We start from the raw sequence: 19,490 nt of genomic DNA, 5'->3' as shown, positions 1-19,490 counted from the left end.
CTTCTTGTTTTCTAACTTTCCTAAACTAATTTTGTAAAGCCTATATAGTTTGTTGTATACAGCCACTGAAGTCTTTGCTCAGTAACTTAGTTGTCAGCTAGTGACTGGACTTCCCAGGTGGCACAGCAGTAAAGAATCTCCCTGCCAATGCAGGAGATGCAAGAGATGCAGACGCAATCCTTGAAAGATTCCCCTGAAGGGGAAATGGCAGCCCACTCCAGTATTCTTGCCTGGAGAATCTCATGGACAGGGGCACCTGCAGGCTGCAGTCCATGGAGTCACAAAGATCTGGACATGACTGAGCACACTGCTCATGTGATTTGCACAATGATTGGACAAAGTATTGATGTATGCCATGAACATTCCAGAAGTTTACAGCATGGCTTAAATAGAGCCTCTAAGTCAACCAGAGGTGAGATCCTTATCAGATCTTTCCTGAATAGATGCATAGCACTGAACATCTGTGTGGCCTTCTAGAGCTACACAGCTATGTTGAGTTTTTGAAAACTTCCTGTGGACATGTCATTTACTGTATTTTCTTTTTAATTTTTTGGTAAGTCTCTTGTTTGCCTCAGGCAGCTGCCATATAAAACTATTACCCCTGATTGTTTTTGACAAATGCTATACAGACAGAGTATCTCACTGAGTGATATTAAAAAAAAAAAAAAAAAATACCAGTGAGGCATTTCCATATATGTCAAATAGTGACAAATTTCTAGATATTTGAGAACTCTAAATCTGTTTTGCCCCCTCTAGTAGACCATAGGCTGCCTGTTTCATAGTTACCATTGTTGTGAGGATTCTGATTTGCAAGGCTCCCACGGAACCAGAGAGAAGGATATTAACATTCAGTTCAGTTCAGTTCAGTCGCTCAGTCATGTCCAACTCTTTGCGACCCCACGAATCGCAGCACGCCAGGCCTCCCTGTTCATCACAAACTCCTGGAGTTCACTCAGACTCACGTCCATCAAGTCAGTGATGCCATCCAGCCATCTCATCCTCTGTCGTCCCCTTCTCCTCCTGCCCTCAAACCCTCCCAGTATCAGAGTCTTTTCCAATGAGTCAACTCTTCGCATGAGGTGGCCAAAGTACTGGAGTTTCAGCTTTAGCATCATTCCCTCCAAAGAAATCCCAGGGCTGATCTCCTTCAGAATGGACTGGTTGGATGTCCTTGCAGTCCAAGGGACTCTCAAGAGTCTTCTCCAACACCACAGTTCAAAATCATCAATTTTTCAGCGCTCAGCTTTCTTCACAGTCCAACTCTCACATCCATACATGACCACAGGAAAAACCATAGCCTTGACTAGTCAGACCTTTGTGCTTTTCTTTAATGAATGTTCTATGGATTATTGTAAGCCTTTCACTAATTTCCAGAGTTTTTAAAAAGTTGATTTTAGTGGTTTTTCCCTGTGTTACATTCTCATTGTATATTTAGACAAGCAGATTTTTTGAGCTGTCTATACGGAACTCAAAAGCCTCTTGATGAAAGTGAAAGTGGAGAGTGAAAAAGTTGGCTTAAAGCTCAACATTCAGAAAACGAAGATCATGGCATCCAGTCCCATCACTTCATGTGAAATAGATGGGGAAACAGTGGAAACAGTGTCAGACTTTATTTTTCTGGGCTCCAAAATCACTGCAGATGGTGACTGCAGCCATGAAATTAAAAGATGCTTACTCCTTGGCAGGAAAGTTATGACCAACCTAGATAGCATATTCAAAAGCAGAGACGTTACTTTGCCAACAAAGGTTCGTCTAGTCAAGGCTATGGTTTTTCCTGTGGTCATGCATGGATGTCAGAGTTGGACTGTGAAGAAAGCTGAGTGCCAAAGAATTGATGCTTTTGAACTGTGGTGTTGGAGAAGACTCTTGAGAGTCCCTTGGACTGCAAGGAGATCCAACCAGTCCATTCTGAAGGAGATCAGCCCTGGGATTTCTTTGGAAAGAATGATGCTAAAGCTGAAACTCCAGTACTTTGGCCACCTCATGCGAAGAGTTGACTCATTGGAAAAGACTCTGATGCTGGGAGGGATTGGGGACAGGAGGAGAAGGGGACGCCAGAGGATGAGATGGCTGGATGACATCACTGACTTGATGGACATGAGTCTGAGTGAACTCCAGGAGTTTGTGATGGACAAGGAGGCCTGGCATGCTGCAATTCATGGGGTCGAAAAGAGTTGGACACGACTGAGCGACTGATCTGATCTGATCTGATCTGATACTCTCATTTGGGGCTTCCCTGGTGGCTCAGACTGTGAAGAATCCACCTGCAATCTGGGAGACCTGGATTTGATCACTGGGTTGGGAAGATCCCCTGAAGCAGAGCATGGCAATCCACTCCAGTATTCTTGCCTGGAGAATCCTATGGACACAGGAGCCTGGCAGGAAATAGTCCATGGGGTCAAAAAGAGTCAGACATGACTGAATGACTAAGCACAGCACAGCACATACTCTTATTCTAGAAGTATTTCTCCTCTCCTATTTTTCTTGATTTTACAGCCTGGTTTTCTCTTTGTTTGCCCCCAGAGTATGATTGGAGAAGGAAATGGCAACCCACTCCAGTACTCTTGCCTGGAGAATCCCATGGAGGGAGGAGCCTGGTAGGCTACAGTCCATGGGGTTGAAAAGAGTCGGACGCGACTGAGCGACTTCACTTTCACTTTCACTTTCAGAGTATGATATCTTCGTAATGGATTATAGAATCAGACAGTATCTGCTTCTTTAAATCCAATCACATGAAAAACTATTAAAAACAAATTTTTGGTAAAATAAGTTTTGAGAAATCCTCAGTTCAGTTCAGTTCAGTCGCTCAGTCATGTCCAATTCTTTGTGACCCCATGGGATGCAACCTGCCAGGCTTCCCTGTCCATCACCAACTCCCGGAGCTTGCTCAAACTCATGTCCATAGAGTCAGTGATGGCATCCAACCATCTCATCCTCTTTCATCCCCTTCTCCTCCTGCCTTCAATCTTCCCCAGCATCAGGGTCTTTTCAGATGAGTCAGCTGTTCACATCAGGTGGCCAAAGTACTGGAGCTTCAGATTCAGCATCAGTCCTTCCAATGAATATTCAGGACTGATTTCCTTTAGGATGGACTGGTTGGATCTCCTTGCAGTCCAAGGGACTCTCAAGAGTTTTCTCCAACACCACAGTTCAAAAGCATCAATTTTTCAGTGCTCAGCTTTGCTTATGGTCCAACTCTCACATGACTACTGGAAAAACCATAGCCTTGATTATACAGACCTTTGTCAGCAAAGTAATGTCTCTGCTTTTTATCAAGAATTTCTAGATATCATTATATTTGAGAGGCTCTCAATTGTAAGATATCCCTTTTCAAGAGGAGCAAGGCAGCTCTACAATTCTAAGTAAACAGATCAAGTGTAACCAGCATCCTGGCTTAAAATAGGGGGAAATATTGTTCATTGTTGTCTTGAAATACTATAAAGTCTCTTCTAAAATATTTACATAGTAAAGTCACCAAGTAGCCCCTGCTTGATTGTATATATCCCAGTTTTTCTTTTTTTCATATTTACTGCAGTCCTTTTTTACAGAATGCCCATTAACTCCTATTTTCTAGAATGCCTATAAATTGCAAAATGCCTATTAACTACTCGAAGAACATGTATTCTGAGATTTTAGGAAGTGCAAACCTAGTCTAATTCCCTCCACTTTAACTCTCTCAACTTAGTGGAGAAGAAATTGATGCTCTAAGAGACTGTCATCTTGCCACATCATCCAGTTAAAACAGAAGCAGGAGCAGAACCAAGAGCTCCTCTTTGGGTCCAGTGATATTTACCTCCTTTTCCTCATCTTTCACTAGTCCCTTCTCTCCCCCTTACCAGGGGGTGACACAGTTTATGCTGTGACTCTTGAGAGCCAGAGTTTACTTAGGGCAGTAAGGAAGGCAGTGGGATTCTACTGTCCACCCAGGATGTGGCCCAACTTCTCACCTTAAAGAAAAACCTTTGTTCTTCTTAACCTAGCTTCTAGTCACTTCTTTCCAGGTAGTCTCCCAAAATTCATATGTGCACAATGCTTGAGGCAGTGGAGTTAGGGTACCACGGCTGATTATCTTACCAGTCTCAAGAAAGGACTAACGCTCTGCCAAGTGAAGGGTAGAAGGGGTGGGTTGGGGAGCAATGGACTGTAGATAACTGACAGACTCAAATGAGTTAACAGACAATGATGTTAAAGTGTCAGGGGTACATGATACTTGAAATTTTCAGGATTTTGATAGTATTAGGGACATGGCATCAGAAATACAGACTAGAATGCAACTATACACACCTCAGGAGACAAATGAGACAAGACTAACATGACTTATTGTTCAGTCGCTAAGTCACGTCTGACTCTTTGTGACCTCATGAACTGCAGCACACCAGGCTTCCTGGTCCTTCACTATCTCCCTGAGTTTGCTCAAACTCATGTCCATTGAGTCAGTGATGCCATCCAACCATCTCATCCTTCGTCACCCCCTTCTCCTCTTGTTTTCAATCTTTCTCAGCATCGGGGTCTTTTCTAATGAGCCAGCTCTTCACATCAGGTGGCCAAAGTATTGGAGCTTCGGCTTCAACATCAGTCCTTCCAAAGAACACCTGGGACTGATCTCCTTTAGGATGGACTAGTTGTATCTCCTTTCTGTCCAAGGAGCTCTAGAGAGTCTTCTCCAACACCACAGTTCAAAAGCATCAATTTTTTGGCACTCAGCCTTCTTTATGTTCCAACCATAAAGGAAGACCCCAGCTTTGACTATATGGACATTTGTCAGCAAAGTGATGTCTCTGCTTTTTAATATACTGTCTCGGTTTGTCATAGCTGTTCTTCCAAGGAGCAAGTTCTTTTAATTTTGTGGCTATAGTCACTGTCTGCATTGAATTTGGAGCCTAAGAAAATTAAATCTGACACTGTTTCCGCATTTTCCCCATCTATTTGCCAAGAAGTGATGGGACTGGATACTATGATCTTTGTTTTTTTGAATGCTGAATTTTAAGCCAGCTTTTTCACTCTCCTCTTTCACCTTTTTCAAAAGGCTCTTTAGTTCCTCTTTACTTTCTGCCATTAAAGTGGTATTATCTGCATATCTGAGTTTATTGATATTTCTCTGGGCAATCTTGATTCCAGCTTGAGCTTCATCCAGCCTGACATTTTGCATAATGTACTCTGCATATACTACTTTGTTTTCCTTTAAAAGTCATGTATTTGTAGAGAAAAGGCATGCACACACTAGAAACAACAGAGAATGAAGCAGTAATATTAAGCCAGTGGTAATAGCACAAGGATGATTAGAAAGACGAGATCTTAAATTCAAGAAAGACAAATACTTCTGGCAAACTATAGTAGGGTATTTTTGAAGACTAAAAAAATCTTGATAATTTTTGTCTCACTTTGCATATTCAACCTCCTATGAATGTACAGAAAATTCTAAAGCTTGTCCTAAAACATTTAGGGTACCTGAACTCATCCCAGGCACTAATTATTCTGAATTAAATGTATCAACATTTGTATATTTGGTATCTGTTATTATTACATAAATATTTAGCACACCTGAAAATATATCAACATATCTATGTTTTGTATCTGTTATTATCATAAATATTTAAGAATTCATATTTAACCAATAAATATAAAAGTAAGTTAATAATTACTGCTAATGATCTATTAGAAACAAAACATTCTCGTGTTAAAGTGAAATTTTCATTATAAACTGATTGTATATAATTATTTTGGTGATAAACAAGTTTTTGCAATTTCTAGAAGCCAAGGCTCTGGATTATTCATGTGGCATTCTTACTTGGAAATGCTTCCCACGTCTGTGGTAAAATTTTTATATTATGAATGGTTCAATTGATTTCTAAGCTCCTAGAAAAATTTTAAAGGGTAACATTTAATAACATATAAAATTTAATCTCACCAAATAAACTATTATTAAGTATAAAGGAAAAATGTGTCAAGTTACTCAGCAATATATAAGGTTACATGCTTCAGACTACCTGCTTTGTTTATTAAAACTTCCTTGTCACATGCAATAGCTGTCAAAAATTTCATAACAGGTATCAGAAAAGGCTGTATTTAAACAAGACAGCTCAGAAACAGTGATTTGAAAGGAGCCTGGCTGAAGCCCACATTTTGACCTCAAAGGGTCTCCTGGAGAGGCAGGAGACAGGAGACAACTGGGACCCCTCAGCACCCGCCTCGAGGATATAGACGCTGGCTGGAAGAAGCCATGTGGGAAGCTTGCTCTAACGCGAGGACACCGGTGCTGGCAAGCCCCATTCTGAAGTCGTCCCTCCAGCGTATTAGCACTGGGGGCTTACCTATTCACCGGTAGGCTGACACTAGCCGAGGGCCCCCTGGGCCGGGCAGCCAGGAGGTGCATTTACATTTAAGGTCCTTCCTTCCCTTGGGATCGCCAGACTCATAAGTTGCAGAGAAGAGATTCACACTCAGGTGCATCTACAGTTGTCCAATTCTCAGATTTTAACTCGCACAGACGCATTAATGGGGATAAAGGAGACTGCTATCCTTCAAGTTTCTCTGCCAAATACTTTTCGCCTTTTCCTTACTAACCAGGAATGATTTATCTTTCCACTTGTGAAGCTATAGCTCACTTTTCCGTTTTTCCTAATTATCATATGTCTTTTCCATTCAATACCTTGCCTTTAATATGCCTTGACACTGCAGAGGAGAGAACGATTTTGGACCTCTCTCTTGAGTGGGCTTATGGGTGGTGCCTGCTGCTCAGTCACTTCAGTCGTGTCCAACTCTTTGCGACCCCAAGGACTGCCAGGCTCCTCTGTCCATGGGATTCTTCAGGCAAGAATACTAGAAAGGGTTGCCATGCCCTCCTCCAGGGGATCTTCCTGACCCAGGGATCAAACCCGCGTCTCTTATGTCTAACCTGCATAGGAAAGTGGTTTCTTTACAACCAACGCCACCTGGGAAGCCCCCTCATTGGTGGCATGATTGTCTTATGCAATGCTCTTACATATTATCACAGGCTCTGAGAGTTCATCTTATATCTACTAATTGGAATACCTGCCACCATTCAGGGTTTGATCTCATCCAACCTTATTATTTCATGCATCTTTTTCCTGCTACTTAAGACTCAAGCGCTTACTTCTGAAACTAAGTTTTCAAAAAAAAAGAAAAAAAATCCAAGAATGAATTATTCCCTCCAGAAGATGCTATATTTTCATTGTTTTGGTTAGACTAAAAGTTTACTTGCAAAATCTCTTAGGAAGTAATGGAATATTTGTTATTAGGGTCTGGCAAGAAGTTGTAACCTGAAAATAGACACTGCAGCTTAAGAAATTATTTGTAATAATAGACATAATATATGCTATGCTAAGTCACTTCAGTAGTGTCTGACTCTGTGCGACCCCATAGACGGCAGCCCACCAGGCTCCCCCGTCCCTGGGATTCTCCAGGCAAGAACACTGGAGTGGGTTGCCATTTCCTTCTCCAACGCATGAAAGTGAAAAGTGAAAGTGAAGTCGTTCAGTTGTACCTGACTCTCAGTGACCCCATGGACTGCAGCCAACCAGGCTCCTCCGTCCATGGGATTTTCCAAGCAAGAGTACTGGAGTGGGGTGCCATTGCCTTCTCCGATACATAATATAGAAGGTATACAAATATAGAATAGGAGTAGTAAGCGCAGAGTTTCAAAAATATGGCATAATAAATCTTTTTCACTGAAACAATTAGCATATATTCTAATAGAATATAATTTAATAATAAACTGGGGAAATTGTCATATAGCCTAACAAACAAAACTACAAAATCTATTTGGGGGATATATTTAGAATTATAGTATTCAGTTTTTCCTTAAAGTCTATTATGAGTCACTGACATTTTAAAGCTCATATAGAAACACATGTTTCTCTACAAAAGCAAAAACCTGTGGCGGATTCATTTTGATATTTGGCAAATCTAATACAGTTATGTAAAGTTTAAAAATAAAATAAAATTAAAAAAAAAAAAAAAGGACTGACATTTTTTACATTTTTGTTGTTATGTGCTATGTAGTATCTCCTTTAATTCTTATGACAAATTGATGTGTAAATGATATTAATGATTTATAAACTCCGATTTGTTAAAAACCTTTTTCCAAGGATGTACAATTAGTAAGTACAATTTACATTCTAACTTAATCCAAAGCCATATGTTCTACTCTGAAATGTCATTTCATTTCCAAAAGCTTATAAAAGGAGGGAGGGAGAAGGAATGTGTGTGTAGATAATATCAAGAAAAGAATTATTTAGCTGAGCACTGAAAGAGTTTGTATCATAAAGAAAGGAAGAGTTTGTATCATAAAGAAAACACTATAAAACGTGAAAATAAGGGAAAGTGACATATAAAGAAACAAGCAGTAATATATTTGAGTAGGAAATCTGCTTTTAATATAAACTTAAACTTGAGATAGTTATATTTATACTGTGCTCCAAATTATTATCTACAGGCAAAGTCATCCAGAAAATTAAGGGAGGCATATATGATAAACATAAAAATTAAAATTTGACAGTATAAAATAAATAACATTTAGTAATTACATTAAGCATAATTTCAGTCCCATAGTATGCTATTAAAAATAGAACAACTGTTCAAAGCATGCTGCCAAATTTCTTCAAAATGACTTGTTTTGAAATGTTGACTAAATATCCCAAAACTGTATATCCGCTTTAGTAAATTTAAACATTCTTCAGACCAAAAACAACTTTTCTCTATATTCATAAGGGTAAATGACATGACTTTCCCCTTCATGTTAGGACAATGGTTTTTCCATTTGTTAACTTTTAAAATAATTTTCTGAGTTGCTTCAGTTGTGTCCGACTTTGCAACCCCATGGGCCCACCAGGCTCCTCTGTCCATGGGATTCTCCAGGCAAGAACACTGGAGTGGACTGCCATACCCTCCTCTAAGGGATCTTCCAGACCCAGGGATCAAAATCAGTTTTTTATGTCTCCTATATTGGCAGGTGAGTTCCTTACCACTAGCGCCACCTGGGAAGCCCCTAGTTATATAAGGCTTTATAATTTATAAGTTGCATCCACATACTTAATTCCAAAAATAGACCTATTAGGGAAATTTTGATCTTACCATTCTTATTTTATGCTATAAGTGTTCAACACATTTATTTAATAAATATACATTCAGTATTTACTTAATAAATGTTTACTGAATGAACTGAATGAATGAATGGCTGAATGAATTTAGTTCAAATTGGTAAAGTGACTTGAAGATCACTTGAGCAGAGGCCAAGCCTCAGTCTCCTCTTCTGATTATTCAGTGGTCATAATGTCTAGAAACATAGACAGATGTGTATCATGAGTGGTTTATTAGTATACATAGCAAAACACAATACATTCAGTGACGTTTCCTATGTTCAGTGTGTTGTTCGTCTGTAGTAATGATTTTTCCATTAGAACTGCAATGAACATGGGGCATTCACGCAACATATCCAGCCATCTCTATGTGTGCATTTGTGATGCATCGCCTCAGCTGATTGTGTGGCTGTTTTTCACTGAATAAACCACTCAAGAAGAAAGAATTACAGGTTCTAATCTGTAAACAGATGTACTATCTTTTTAAGATACTCTTTATCTAAACTTTACAGCTACTTGTGGCTTGTTCTTCCCCTCACCAAAGCTGCTTCGTTTCTTATGTCCCCACGAGTTTGGGGAATATTCTCCCCCATACAGGCAGCCCTGATGCACAGAGCACAGCAGTATACAGCTGGATGCTTAAGTCAGTTGCGGTACAAGGATGTTATGCCGAAGTTCAGTTCAGAAACTTGAGATCAGCTACTTCTGCCTTTTAGTCCTGTTGTCCTTGGCCACTCTGCCTTGCCCCCATGGCCCCTATCAAAATAAAATCTTCTCATGTGTTTGTATTCTTAACCACTGTTGACATATTTCCCAGATCTTTCCACTGTGGCCTATGGAACAGGAATTTGATTTGCAAACTGATCACTTTGGTGCTATTCAAAGAACACTCTCCATGCCTTTATTGTCTTATTCAAATGGTTCCTAGAAGACACTGCTTCCCTTTTAGCCTTCACCAGGAAAAGCTATTCCTTTCACTTGCCATGTATTAAGCACCATGATGTGGCATTAATATTCTGCCTGAATGTTTTTTAGGCTCATGCCATCTGTCTGTGTCTTTCCTTGTCACTATCATCTCATCAGTCACTTCTGTTCTTTCATGACAGGTTGACATTTGGTTCATTGGTTTCCTTTCTACCACACTCTTATCATTAGAAAATTTTAACTTTCATTTGAGTTCGGTATCCAAAGTCTTACCATTAAAATTCCTTGGCCCTCTCCAGTCTAATGCTCTTCTAAGGCAGTGTAACTTTTTTTCTTATCAAATGCAAAATAGTATCCTACTCCAAGATTTTAGATCACTGTAGTCTACAGTCTGTCCCAAACCTTTTATCTTTCAGATACTCTAGTTTCTGTTAAACCCACACTTCCATCTTCCTTTAGTACCCAGACACATCATTACTCCTTTTTCCTCAAGTATGCCAGACCACAGTTGACTTCAACCTAAAGTCCATGCTACATAGAACAGTGATATTCAGTGTGTGGTCCACACACCAGCTGCATCAGCCTTCCATGGGAATTGTAAGAAATGCAATTTCCTTGGGCATCACCCAATGTTGGCTAAGTCAGAAACTAATAGTGGACTCCAGCAATCTGTGTTTTAAAAGCCTTCCAGATAATTCTGATACACAGAATTTAAGAGAACCACTAATAAAGAGCATTAATTCAACTGCTCTCCTGCCAGGATCTCTAATATCTTTGAGTGCTGAAGAATATTCAACTGTGAATGCATCATTATTCTAAGTCAAAGCCTCTCAATGTGTAAAATTTCAAAAAATTTATCAAGTTCTCTAGCATCTACATATAAAGGTCAAGACTTTCAATCCAAATGTTTGTAGTTTTTCTTCATCTAAATTTGAATTTTCTAAAACTGTCAAATGCCCAGTGTTTAATGATACTTCCAGAGGTGCTGCCTTTATAACCCTCCTCTGTGCTGGACTCTGAGCAATGCTAACTGACTCAAGTCAGATGTATGAGAAGGGGTAAAGTCAGAATTTGAACTCAAAGTTGAGTGCAAAACTTATGCTTTCTCTTTGGTTACTGAATTTTCTGTTTTGCACTGACATGCCTCTATTCTAGCTGAAGCAGTATTTACAATGTATCTCTGTAGAATTGTTAAAAGTGAGTTATATGAAAATCTATTATCAGATAACTTTGATAAAATATCAGGTTAAATAGTTCCCTTTATTATGGGACTTTGAAGAGCCTTTAATATGCTTGTGTGTATTTTGAGCTTCCAAAAAAGCAGATGGTATGTTATTGTTGAAAAGTCTTTGATCAAGGAACCATTTGTGGATTATCTATATTAACACCTTGCAGGACTAGCATTCCAAAATCTGCTTTGGAAAACTTGGGTTTAATCTATTTCCTTTCTCTTCAAGAAATGTGAAGGCTTATCTCCCTTGCTGCCTTTATTTCATTTTCTTTGATCTTCTGTTTTTATTTCCCTGCTCTTTTAATTAGAATACTCATGTCCCCTTGTCCTACTAGGTTCTGCTCTTCTGCCTCAAGGATGCATTCAGAGGAATCACGTTTAGCATATAATATTATGTGTGTAACATTATATCACTGTGGACAAAGGTCCATATAGTCAAAGCTATGATTTTTCTAGTAGTCATGTACGGATGTGAGAGTTAGACTATAAAGACAGCTGTGTGTGCATGCTAAGCCGATTTAGTTGTGTCCAATTCTTTGCAACCCCATGGACTATAGCCTGCCAGGCTCCTCTGTCCATGGGATTCTCCAGGCAAGAATACTAGAGTGGGTTGCCATGCCCTTCTCCAGGGGATTTTTGCAGCCCAGGGATCAAACTGATATCTCAAGACAACTGAGCACCAAAGAATTGCTGCTTTTGAATTGTGGTGCTGGAGAAGACTCTTGAGAATCCCTTGGATTGCAAGGAGATCAAATCAGTCAATCCTAAAGGAAATCAACCCTGAATATTCATTGGAAGGACTGATGCTGTAACTGAAGTTCCAGTACTTTGACTACCTGATGCAAAGAGCCAACTCATTGGAAAAGATATTGATGCTGGGAAAGATTAAAGACAAAAGGAGGAGGTGGCTGAGAATGAGATGATTAGATAGTATCACTAACTCAAAGGACGTGAATTTGAGCAAACTCAGGAAGACAGTAAAGGAGAGGGAAGCCTGGCATGCTGTAGTCCATGGGGTCTCAAAGAGACAACTTAGTGACTGAATAGCAACAACGAATATTATGTGCCAGGCATTACAAATATAGTATATACATGTAAATACACACCACTTTATGTAAATCTCATAATAATTTTGTGATGATTATGTTAAATTACAAATGTTATAGCATCATAATATGTGACATGTATATATCCAGACCTGAACATACTGTGTTAGGGTAGTAGTCTGTAAAGCATGTCTTTGCTGCTGAACCCATGCTGGATCTAAGAATTATGACTATGATGAGACAAGATCTTCTTGCAATCCACGTATATATTCATAGCACTTATCTTGAGGGGCCTTTTACCCTAGTTTTTATTTAAAATCAGAAAAAGTTTAAATTGAAAATGGCTTATGAAATGAGAACCAACACACTTAAATAGTTAAATTATGTATGATTGCCATCACTATATACTCTGAGTGTAGTTTTGATATTGATTTCAGTTAATCCTCATAAGAAATTGATCAAACCGCAAGGGAATTGTGTTTCATTGACTTTTTTTTTTTCCTGGTCCAGTACGTTACCTCTTTTTTTTTTCATTGTGCAGGTTCTGCCGATCTTCTTCTTTGTGTTCCGTGCTCTTCTTGTCCTGCACTGGTCTACTCCGGTATGTTTGCTCAGGGCACTTAATGTCAATGTCTGGTAATGATGGGCACCACTTAAAATGGCTCAAATCTAGATTTTTAAAAAATGCATAGTCTTCATGACCTGTAATGAGAAAAAGATTTTCCTCCTCCATGATGTTTTCTCTTTCTTTTTGTGCCGTTCTGTGGATCTCAGGCTCCTCATTGAGTCTGTGTTCTCCTGTGTGGAGGAAGTGGGGTGAGGATTTTAAATCTCTTGTCCATGGCAGGAAGATCACTTTAGATATATGTGAAATGCAAACATCTACCCTCTTTGTGCTAACCCTAACCCTAAGATACTATGAAATATGTCTTAGAGACATAGCATCTCAAAACAATTTCATATCCTGGGACATGAGGTTACTCTATGAACTGGATGTATAAAGATGAAAAATTCTCGGTATCTTCTCCCAAGGATGTTACCAGGAGGAGTAAAGCATTGCGTATGTCCTTAGCACTCATAGAATCATAAAATATCAAAATAAGAAAGAATCTGAGAACAATCTGCTTCTCTTCCCGTTTCATGCTCACCCCTTCTTTGAAATACGCCTACCAAACGGTTAGCCAGCTTCTGTGTGATGGTACACCACCTCCTGTGCTCTGCTGCCATTGCTCAGCGACCCAGTCATTTTGTATTAAAAAATCACCTAAAGAAACAATTTCTGCAGTGTACCATTGTGTGGTTGTCAAAATATTATGTTCATTACACATGCTTTATGATAAAACCTGGAAACTGTTTTATGATAAAACATGGAAAACATAAAAAATGGAAATAGTCTAATGGCCAAGAAAGGAAGATTGATTTTAAAAATTATAGCAATCTGTATAATGGGATACTGTGCATCTGTTATAAAGAATGAGATGTGTTAACTCAACACATACATAGATTTTTACTGATATTAACTGGTTCTATCTAGTCATATCTATATATAATTTGATGTGTAAACATTTTTACAATATTGTTTTATAAAAAAGTGAGTCATAGGACACTATACTAGATACAGTTCATTTTTTGTTATGTCTAATGCATGGACACAATCGTATACAGTTGGTCCTTGAACAGTGTGGGTGTTAGCACACTGATTCTTCACATAGTTGAAAGTCCACATATAACTTCACAGTCAGCCCTCCATATCTGTGATTTCACATCTGTGGATTCAGTATCTTGGATTGTGTAATACTGTAGTACATATTTATCAGAAAAAATATTCATATAGGTAGACCTGCACAGTTCACACCTATCTTTTTCAAGGGTCAGCTGTATTTACATCTACAAAATATTGCCTTGATAGTTTAAAAAGGTCTTGAAAAGCTATCTGCACCCCATGTTCATTGCAACATTATTTACAATAACCAAGATATAGAGAAAAACCTAAATATCTATTAATACATGAATAGATTAATAAAATGTGGTGTGTGTATATATATATATATATATATATATATAGTGTTAGTTGCTCAGTCGTCTCTGACTCTTTGCAACCCCATGGACTGTAACCCACTAGGCTCCTCTGTCCATGGATTTTCCAGGCAAGAATATTGGAGAGGGTTGCTATTTCCTTCTCCAGAGGATCTTCCCAACCCAGGAATCAAGCCCAGGTCTCCTGCATTGTGGGCAGATTTCCTTACCATCTGAGCTACAGGGAAGTGTACACACATATACACACAATAGAATATTATTCAGCCATAAAAAATAATGAAATCTTGCCATTCGCAACAACATGGACAGAACTTGAAGCCATTATGTTAAGTAAAATTATTCAGACAGATAAAAACAAAAACCACATCACCTCATCTATACACGGAATCTAAACAAAATGAAACACCAAGCTCATAGATACAGAGAACAAATTGGTGGTTGCCAGAGGCAGAGAGTGGGTGAAATGGATGAAGATGGTTGAGAAGTACAGACTTCCAGTTATAAAATAAATCTTGGGGACATCATATACAGCATGGTGACCACAAACAACAAACATGAATTTCTTATGTTGTTAAAAATATTTAAAACCTACTTTAAAAGAAACCACTCTCTTATTTTTGTCCCAAAATCTGAATCCTTATAGCTGTCTTCTTTCTGGTTTGGTCTTTTCATTTCACAATCAAAAACTTTATCTCCCTTCTATGTAATAACTCTACCATTGCAGGGATGTGAAGAATATGTGGTTTTCTTTCTTGGGCCTTAAAATGTTCTTTGCATGACATACAGGCATACTGCCCTTCAGTCTAAGAGATTCAAACGTGTAAACTCATTCATCTGATTTATATTAAGTAAAGGCCTACGATGAATCAGGAACTATGACAAAGAAGGACACATCACTGTCACAGGTGATGTCACAGCTTGTGTGTGTGTGTTATTCTCTCAGTCGTGTCTGACTCTTTGCAACCCCATGAACTATAGCCTGTCAGGTTCCTCTGTCTATGGAATTCTCCAGGCAAGAATACTGGAGTAGGTAGCCATTGCCTTCTCCAGGGGATCTTCCCGACCCAGGGATTGAAACCCTATCTCCTGCACTGCGGGCAGATTCTTTATCATCTGAGCTACCAGAGAATCCCCAATGTCACAGCTTACTTGATGATAAAGTCACATGTTATATTATTATTCACATGCAATTTTGAGGATTACTATTGTATAAGCATTAGGATTAGATAATTGCATGCAGCTGGAGAATGCTAGCTTGCCTAGTGGGGAGGAGCCCTGAGAAAATGGTCTTTAACACCTGAAGGGTGGGACTTCCCTGATGGCCCAGTGCCTTCCAGTGAGGGGGTTCTGGTTCAATCCCTGATTCGGGAGCTAAGATCCCGCATGCCTCATGGCCAGAAAACCAAAATATAGAAACAGAAGCAATATTGTGGCAAATTAAATAAGGACTTCAAAAATAGTCCTCATCAAAAAGAAAAAAAAAAAGCCCTAAAGGAGAGAGTGAGATAAAGGAGTTGGCAAGATGAGTTGGGATAAGTGGAATATTCTAGATAAAGGAGAAGTATGCACACAAATAACCCAACTCCTTCTTCCTTACCTCTCTTCCGCCCTTCCTCCTTTTTCTTCTATCAAACAACTACTTACTAATCAAACACCACACCCAAAGGATTCTTTCAAGTCCTGGGAGTCATTCAGAGATTAATATTCTTCTTTCAATGTGTTTATGATCTAGTCAATGAATAGTAAATATAACTCGGGTAAAAAGCATTAAAAAACATATAAAATATTCTTGAAGCATGGACATATTCCCTTGACATTCTAGTCATATTTTTCTGGAGAAAAAAGCAGTTCTTTCAATCAAGAAGTGTGGACAGATAATTTCAGTGCCAAAGTGGATATCAGGCTGACTCACTTTATACTGCTCTAGTTTTCTAAATTCAGTCTCAGAATTCCTTCAAGGAGAGTAATTGTGTACATACCTTGCGGGTATTTCTCATTGGAACTATTAGGAGGGAAGTCCATCAATTTCCCAGTCCAAGTTATTTTTGTATATTTTATATGCAAAGATGTTATATACAGGTACCAGAAATGGACATAATGACAGTTAAATATGGTTACTAGAGGTAGTCCTCTAAGGTCAGTGCCACACTGTAAAAGTTCAGATGGAGTAGAGGAAAGCATGAAAACCCCAATCTTTCTTTTTCACATGTTGTGCTGTAGACTTATCATTAAGTGCATCTTCTTTTGTTTTCTTTCTCTCCTACAGGTCTGTGAAGCAGGCAGAAGAAGTTACAAGTGGTCCTTAAAGAAATGGCAATTAATCAAATCCTTATGTATAGTTCTAATTTTATTTACTACATGTAATCATTTAAAGAATGATTATTTTTATAATATCAATAATAAACAAGTACTCTTGTAACCAGGGGGTGCCTAAGTGTGTAATCAACAAAACACTAACCCTGGCAAAGGATTCTGGGGTGGTCAGGCTGCCTGCTGCCTTTTGACGTGGTTAGTGTCCTGGGTTTAGATTACTTTATACCTAGTTATTAAGATTACTATTTGATACATTAAATATTGCCTGATTCAAATAACTTTGCTCAAAATTTTTCTGTATTTTAACTTGTCTAGGGTTTTCTACTTCTTATATTTTTATAATATTTTCTCATTTTTTAGATTAATAAACATACTTACCCACACGTGCCAAGATAAGCCATTTAGGTCTCTATAGGAGTTAGCTATCATGTCATCACCTGCCATATATATTTTTGTGCAGCAGCAAGAGGCGTGTTCTCCACCACTGCCCCTTCCTCTGATTATCCTCCCTAGTCCTACCAAAACAAATAATTGATATCTTAATTCCATGAAGTAAATCAATAAGGATTGAAATGCATGGCCCAAAGCATATGCAATGAAAATTGTTTGACCATTTATCCAATCATTGAACCCAATTAAGATTATCCATCTTAAATTTGATATATGCCCACTTTTGGAATGAGTTATGCATTGGTGCTACTAAGTGAATGGAACTAAGTACATTTTATTCAGCTTATCATCTATTTTATCTGACTTGTTGTAATCTAAGTTTACTTTCTGGACCTTTAAGGCATACAGTTAAATTCTAAAACTGTGTGTACAACTGTCAAAGAAACAAACATTAAAGGCCAGAACATGACTAAAGAATAAACAAAGAAATTCTGATTGTATGAATGAAGTCAGGGTCCTATAATATAATAAACCTTCTTATATTAACATTTTTGTGTGCATAGAAACCCATGAGATGAATTTTCATAAAAGTTTTTTCTTTTTGGGGGTGAGGGGTAGAAACAAATTAAAAGCTTAGAAACTAGTTTATTTTTGAACAGAAAAGAGAGAAGGCATGGGAGTAAGTTTATGGGACCATACCACTCCTTTATTTAAAAATCCTTACCATGAAGAATATCTTCAAAAAAGTTCTGAGAATACAAATGTTCTCCCTTTTGAGAACTGACTTTCTTTAAAACACATCACCCCAGTGCATTCATCTGAGCCAGACTTCCCTCCAGCCATCACTGGGTCAGTTTTTGTCCACCTCTTGTCTTCTGACTTTTCCTAGAGACAGTCACCCTACTAAGTGCCATGTCAAACTCAGAAACCAGATCCACCAGGCCATCAGAGTGTATATTCCTGAAAATGCTACCACTAGACATGAATTAAAGTGGCAAGGACAGATTTTATTCCATGATAAATTACTTCAATAGAGAAAAGGGTTCAGCATGAACTGAACTCAGCTTCGATTTGTATGAAGTGACTGGATGTTTTAAAGGGAGTGAAGGAGGAGGGATGAGGGATGTCCAGGACTTGAGCCGGAGTCAGGGAAATGGAAATTTATTAAAAGCAATAAGGGGAGTTGATCCATGTGAAACCATCTGATTTTGCTCACTGGTACTCATGGAAGTTTGACTTCCATCTTCCCTCAGAGGCTGAGTGACAGGAACTCTATTTTCAGGTCAGCTGGAACAGAGAGTAGATTCTTTTGTCAGCTTCTGCTTTCCCAGACAGGAACATATAGGGGGTGTGGAATTCTCCTGATGCCTTGACTTAGAAACTCTGTTTGTATTTGTTCAAGCCTTTTAATGGGGGGTAGGATTAGGTGGGTAAAATCATACCTACTGAGAGCCTCTAGTTTTTATTGGCCAAGGTTGAGGCTGATCAAAAAGAGGGCTCAGGGACTTCCTTGGTGGTTCAGTGGTTAAGAATCTGCCTTCCAATGCAGGGGTCACGGGTTCGATCCCTGATCAAGGAACGAAGATTCCACATGCCATGGGGCAACTGAGCCTGCGCACTGCAACTAGAGAGAAGCCCACGAGTTGCAAGGAAGAACCCATGTGCGCCATAGTGAGAAATCCTGCTTACCACAAGGAAGAGCTTATATGCTGCAACTGAGATGCAACGCAGCCAAATAAATAATAAAAAAGGAGCCAGACTAGGTATATGCTCACTTTTAAAAGGACAGAATCTGCATTAATGCCAACTGGTCAGGTCACATACTCACATACACACACACAAACCTCTGCCCTCTCTTCTTTGTCAACTCCAGTAATCATTTTCAGAGGCCAAGGCCAATAAACAACTAGAACTCCAAACGGGAAATTTCCCCAGATTGCTTTCCTATCTCCTTTCAACTGTCACACATGAAATCTGAATCTCTTGGCAGTCATCCTGGCTATCATTCCTTACTTTGTCTCTTTTGTGTTTCTTAACACGATTCCAGAGTTATTGGTGGGGTAGGCTTGAAAACCCTACACAAAAAAAGGCTTCTAGAAATACGTTTAGAGTGAAGGAAAGATACTGAGTTCAGTTGGGAACATGTGGAACTTAGACTGGGAATATAACCAAGACTTGGAGAATCACCCACATAAAAACAGCCCACCAGAGATAATGGAGGTCGGTAGAGTAGACGGCATCACCCAGTGAGAACTTGTGCAGCGAGAGCAGGACAGACGCCTCAGGAACACACACTCTCGCACTCCGGGACCGACAAAGTGAATTCAGGAGTAAAGATTGTATGTCCACCCACCCCACACACAGTTTCTAAGAAGCAGAAGGTCAAAAGCAATGCACTTCAAGGTCCCCGGTTCCTCTAAGCACAGCTGGATTTCAGGGAAGAGACAGGCA

At 39.0% G+C, this 19,490-nt stretch overlaps 1 protein-coding gene across 5 annotated transcripts in view; it reads left to right on the top strand.

Moving 5' to 3' along the window:
- The window catches only part of C15H8orf34 (chromosome 15 C8orf34 homolog), a 354,610-nt gene extending 337,855 nt beyond the window's left edge, over window positions 1-16,755 (top strand). For all 5 annotated transcript variants that reach the window (XM_025265285.3, XM_025265284.3, XM_044928702.2 and 2 more), the window contains 2 exons: window positions 12,841-12,900; window positions 16,603-16,755. In XM_025265285.3, the coding sequence (XP_025121070.3) occupies window positions 12,841-12,900; window positions 16,603-16,610 (68 nt within the window). In that variant the 3' untranslated portion in view covers window positions 16,611-16,755. The remainder of the gene's footprint in view (window positions 1-12,840; window positions 12,901-16,602) is intronic.
- The last annotated feature ends 2,735 nt before the right edge of the window (window positions 16,756-19,490 follow it).

This window comes from Bubalus bubalis, chromosome 15 (assembly GCF_019923935.1).
Source record: "Bubalus bubalis isolate 160015118507 breed Murrah chromosome 15, NDDB_SH_1, whole genome shotgun sequence".
Taxonomy (NCBI): Eukaryota; Metazoa; Chordata; class Mammalia; order Artiodactyla; family Bovidae; genus Bubalus; species Bubalus bubalis.
Note: the sequence above shows the minus strand (reverse complement) of the source record. Positions and strands in the feature narration are given on the sequence as shown.